Source organism: Gadus macrocephalus, chromosome 3 (genome assembly GCF_031168955.1).
Source record: "Gadus macrocephalus chromosome 3, ASM3116895v1".
Classification (NCBI taxonomy): Eukaryota; Metazoa; Chordata; class Actinopteri; order Gadiformes; family Gadidae; genus Gadus; species Gadus macrocephalus.
In genome coordinates this window covers 26,561,600-26,566,991 of record NC_082384.1, presented here as the reverse complement: position 1 = coordinate 26,566,991, position 5,392 = coordinate 26,561,600, and the positions used below count along the sequence as shown (strand labels likewise).

The 5,392-nt window shown below is 51.1% G+C and overlaps 1 protein-coding gene and 1 long non-coding RNA gene across 2 annotated transcripts in view; both read left to right on the top strand.

The window, feature by feature from the left end:
- The first annotated feature begins 1,919 nt into the window (after positions 1-1,919).
- On the top strand, positions 1,920-3,543 carry LOC132454766 (proline-rich protein 2-like). The gene is made up of 2 exons (XM_060048348.1): positions 1,920-2,202; positions 2,834-3,543. Exons 1-2 carry the CDS (start codon positions 2,120-2,122, stop codon positions 3,501-3,503), a joined length of 753 nt encoding a protein of 250 aa, XP_059904331.1. The 5' UTR covers positions 1,920-2,119; the 3' UTR covers positions 3,504-3,543.
- A 494-nt stretch (positions 3,544-4,037) lies between these two features.
- Positions 4,038-5,392, top strand: part of LOC132454764 (uncharacterized) — a 6,065-nt gene continuing 4,710 nt past the window's right edge. The window contains exon 1 of the long non-coding RNA XR_009524992.1: positions 4,038-4,710. This is a non-coding gene — a long non-coding RNA (uncharacterized LOC132454764). The remainder of the gene's footprint in view (positions 4,711-5,392) is intronic.

The following is a 5,392-nucleotide window of genomic DNA, read 5'->3' as shown; positions in this document are numbered from 1 at the left end:
ACACACATACACACACATGGCACACACAACAGCACACACACACGTGCAGACACACACGGGCACACACACACACAGCAGTGCCCATTCACTGACCTCCCTGAGTTGGAGGAGCATCCCCTGATGAAGACAGATTGAACAGCTCTAACGACCGTACAGACACACACTAAGGTCTGAGGAACGCCCAGAACGCACCCAGAAGCCACGTGTGTGGCTGTCGCGCGCGTGTGTGTGTGTGTGTGTGTGTGTGTGTGTGTGTGTGTGTGTGTGTGTGTGTGTGTGTGTGTGTTTCTCGTTTGTCTAGACAGAGCACTAATTAATCTAATTCTGGATGGACCTGTAGGCTGTGCTGCTGAACAGAGACACAGAGCAGTCATCATGTTCAGTCACATGTTGCTCATTCAGAGAACACAAGCAGCAAGCCACTAACACAAGAAGCTCTGGACCAGAGCAGCAGACACTCTGTTCATCACATGCTGAACTAATGTTCCTCTCTGAGAGTGAGGTAGAGAGACAGAGAGAGAGAGAGAGAGACAGAGAGACAGAGAGAGAGAGAGAGAGAGAGAGAGAGAGAGAGACAGAGAGACAGAGAGAGAGAGACAGAGAGAGACAGAGAGATACAGACAGACAGAGAGACTGACTCTCGGGAACAGTCGTTGTGTTAAGTAGGGCCACCTTCCCCTGCCATGCCCGTGTGTGAGACGGCATCTGATGAAGAGACGGAGACAGTGTGAGTGTCTGAGACACAGAGAGAGGATGAGTGCATTTTTGTGTGTGTGTCTCTATCTCACACTGTTATTAAAGGGTGAGAAAAGCCCTGGCATCTACACGTTTCCCCGTCCAGGTAGTAAGTTGCAGTGCGATGATGAGTTCCCCAACACAAGCAGAAAATACTGCACTGTCAGCAGTCGGGGGCTGGCTCCTTATTTTATTATTTTGTAGGGGTTGGTTCATTTGGTTCACAAACTCCTATGTGTGTGTGTGTGTGTGTGTGTGTGTGTGTGTGTGTGTGTGTGTGTGTGTGTGTGTGTGTGTGTGTGTGTACAACAGACAGAACTTCTGATGCTCCTGGTCTGAACAGAACACCAGGGGGGGTGGAACACAATGAGGACTTATTGTACATTATATTTGCTTACATATATTTAACTTATATATTGTAACTTGACAGCTTTTATATTGTTTCAACGCTTTTTAAGTTTGGTCTCCAATGGTCACAAATATAGATATGTAAAACACAAGACTATGCAATGAAAATTCCATGTTTGTTTACATGGAGACCAGAGGTCTTGTGGAGGAGGGGGGGGGACATGATGTTGAGGTAACTCCAGTGACTCAGACTGAAACAAACAGACAAAGGTCAAAGGTTCCCATGTGGTGTCGCCGTGTTGGCGGGAAAGTACAGCTACAGGCTCCACCCACTCTCATTGCGGTTAACAATACCTGGTGCTCTTTTTACACCTAACGGTAGCTACTGGGGGACCATAGGCAGGCTAGGAGAACTCATAGTAATGTTAGAAAACCTAAAAAAGTGACATTTTAATGCCATGGGACCTTTAAGAGTCTGGATTTGTCGAACACTCTGGATATGATTCTATATATTTTTGACTAAGTAACCTCTCAGATCCACGATTCTTATACAGATTCTACCGACCTATCAGAAAGGTGCTATTCTATGCTCTTTTAAAGGATTCCCTGGTTGATCAGCAATTTATTGATTATAGTTTATTTGCAGGACTTATACTTGGAAAATTGCAATAATGAAAAATGAAGAATGTTTTTTTCACATGTTGAGAATATAACTTATTCCGGGAAATCTTTAAAGGGCCTCGACTTTTATGACCTACAAACGTTGTTATAATGATTGATAGTCATGTTTAACAATACTAAAGTGTCAAATAATGACGTTCATGCATTTCGACGTATTCCCTGCTGACTTCGACATCGTTTTTTGTGTATGGTTAAACATGACTATCAATCATTATAACAACGTTTATAGATCATAAAAGTCGAAAAAGCATAATAGGTCCCCTTTAAGTATTTTGGTATCGGATTCTACCTCTCTCTTTGTGTTGGTGGTTCAAATGGAGAAGGAGAGACACTAGATCTTTCTTCACGGCCGAAAATGTCTACTAATTTGGTCCCACAGCTGGTGGCCTTCATAGCCCCGCATGCTACGGAAGGAATCCCTCCTTTGTGGACCGGCAGGTAAGGCTTGTTTCTAGCGGGCTGTGGAATTTGTATGAGTATATGAGTATTTGGAGAGAAGTTATTTTCTTCTGATTTCTGGGTCATCGTCTTCGTCTTGTTCCTGGTCCTGGTCATGGGTCTGTTCTCTGGGTCTTTATCCATGAAGTCTGTTCTCTGGGTCTTTATCCATGAAGTCCGTTCTCTGGGTCTTCATCCATGAAGTCTCTGGGTGTGTGTATGCTGGTGTGTGTAGGCCTCTGGGTGTGTGTGGGTGTACGGTGTGTGTACGTATTTACCAGGTAACACCCCAACATTGGGCAAACCCCAGAGTCATAGCAGAGAACGCAGAGGATCATGAGACAGGAAACCTGCGGTCTGACTCTGAACATGTGAGCTCCCCCTCGGTACCGGCGTCATCCTGAAGGCCGCGGGACAGATGAACTCTAAAATATTAAACTGGTAATGAAGGAAGTTGTTGGAGGTTGTGCAATAGGGCATGCAGACCACCGTTGGTTCCAATGCTACAACTTGATCTTGTTTTCTATCTCTTGTGGGGGAGGAGATCACTGATGCATTCTGGGCACCTGCTGCCCCATCCAGTTTCTTCCTGTTTTTGTTTTTCACTAAGACCCCATTCTGTATTTATTAGAACGCTTTCAGAGATTCAGACCACATCCTGCAAGCCTCAAACTGCAGTTAGGAAATGCGCCAGGCTGGCACCGAGCGAGATGATGCAACGCGAGGCCAACCGGCGCCCTCGCCCCCCGGTGGAGAGGCTGAGCACCGCGGCTCCACCGCCACGCCCCCCGGTGGAGAGGCTGAGCACCGCGGCTCCACCACCACGCCCCCCGGTGGAGAGGCTGAGCACTGCGGCTCCACCACCACGCCCCCCGGTGGAGAGGCTGAGCACCGCGGCTCCACCACCACGCCCCCCGGTGGAGAGGCTGAGCACCGCGGCTCCACCACCACGCCCCCCGGTGGAGAGGCTGAGCACCACCACGCCCCCCGGTGGAGAGGCTGAGCACCGCGGCTCCACCACCACGCCCCCCGGTGGAGAGGCTGAGCACCGCGGCTCCACCGCCTCGCCCCCCGGTGGAGAGGCTGAGCACCGCGGCTCCACCACCACGCCCCCCGGTGGAGAGGCTGAGCACCGCGTCTCCACCGCTACGCCCCCCGGTGGAGAGGCTGAGCACCGCGGCTCCACCACCACGCCCCCCGGTGGAGAGGCTGAGCACCGCGGCTCCACCACCACGCCCCCCGGTGGAGAGGCTGAGCACCGCGGACAGGGTCTGAGGCTGGGGGCCTGCCTCTGTCGTTAAACAAGTTACCACATGTTTGGTCGGCTAACCCTGAGGTTAGGTTAGGCTAGGGCTCTTAACTAACCTTAGGGTTAGGGCTAGGGTTAGGCTAACCCTAGCCTACCGTAAGGTTAGGCTAGGCTAGGTTAGCCTAACCTTAGGGTTAGGGCTAGGGTTAGGCTAGGCTGGGGTTAGCCTAACCTTAGGGTTAGGGCTAGGGTTAGGCTAGGCTGGGGTTAGCCTAACCTTAGGGTTAGGGCTAGGGTTAGAGCTAGGGTTAGACTGACCCTAGCCCTAGGGTTAGGCTAACCCTAACCCTCAGGTTAGGCTAGGCTGGGGTTAGCCTAACCTTAGGATTAGACTAACCCTAGCCCTAGGGTTAGGCTAACCCTAGCCCTAACCCTCAGGTTAGGTTAGGCTAGGCTAGGGTTAGGCTAACCCTAGCCTAGCCTAGCCTCAGGGGGCTGGGGGTGGAATATGAGAGAATGCCTGTAGAGGAAGACCTTCCGCCGGGGGAATCTAACGCACAGCTCCATGCTAGGTGGGCTGATCAGAGTGTGTCTGTAGAGGAAGACCTTCCGCCGGGGGAATCTAACGCACAGCTCCATGCTAGGTGGGCTGATCAGAGTGTGTCTGTAGAGGACTGTATGGTTTGGTAGGAATGAATTTGCTGAATTGATGCAGATTTTATACATTAGTCCGGCGGTTTATTAAAAACAGAATCTGAAGGGTGAATGTCTTTCATCAGGTCACAAAAGGACATGTACGCAAGGTCACACACACATGGCACGAAGGTGTTTACGCACACGCTCACGTGCATGTACACACACACAAATAAAAAAGCGTCCAACACAGCAGTGATTAGACACCAGATCAGCTTACACCATATTTCATCATCACTGTAGATGCTATTGATCTCTCCCTCTCCCTCTCTCCCTCTCCCTCACTATCCCCTCCCCCTCCCTCCCCTTCCCTCTCTACCTCCCTCTCTATCCCCCTCCTCTCCCGCTCCCCTTCACTCCCTCCCTCTCTCTCCCTACACCTGACTCCCTCCCCTCTCCACGTCCCCCCTCCCGCGTCCTGTCTCCGTTGAAGGGCACCCTTTATCCTCTCTCGCTCCGTTCCCCATAAATCTTCAGACTTCCTCGAGGAACTGTTCTGATCCACGCCCAGACAGAGGGCCGGTCCACAGGTCCACTGACGGCCTTCTGATGCAGAGGGACACGCAGTGAGTCCAACACGACTCTACAACACGCAGTGAGTCCTACACCGACTCTACAACACGCAGTGAGTCCAACACCGACTCTACAACACGCAGTGAGTCCAACACCAACTCTACAACACGCAGTGAGTCCAACACGACTCTACAACACGCAGTGAGTCCAACACCAACTCTACAACACACAGTGAGTCCAACACGACTCTACAACACGCAGTGAGTCCAACACCAACTCTACAACACGCAGTGAGTCCAACACGACTCTACAACACGCAGTGAGTCCTACACCGACTCTACAACACGCAGTGAGTCCTACACCGACTCTACAACACACAGTGAGTCCAACACGACTCTACAACACGCAGTGAGTCCAACACGACTCTACAACACGCAGTGAGTCCAACACGACTCTACAACACGCAGTGAGTCCTACACCGACTCTACAACACGCAGTGAGTCCTACACCGACTCTACAACACGCAGTGAGTCCTACACCGACTCTACAACACACAGTGAGTCCAACACGACTCTACAACACGCAGTGAGTCCAACACGACTCTACAACACGCAGTGAGTCCACACGACTCTACAACACGCAGTGAGTCCTACACCGACTCTACAACACGCAGTGAGTCCTACACGACTCTACAACACGCAGTGAGTCCAACACGACTCTACAACACGCAGTGAG

What these genes read in the sequence shown, in the direction of transcription:
- LOC132454766 (XM_060048348.1), top strand. Translation starts at nt 2,120, where the DNA reads ATGTCTACTAATTTGGTCCCACAGCTGGTGGCCTTCATAGCCCCGCAT. An exon ending in CCTCCTTTGTGGACCGGCAG is followed by an intron (nt 2,203 to 2,833) that starts GTAAGGCTTGTT and finishes TGTATTTATTAG; the next exon opens with AACGCTTTCAGAGATTCAGA.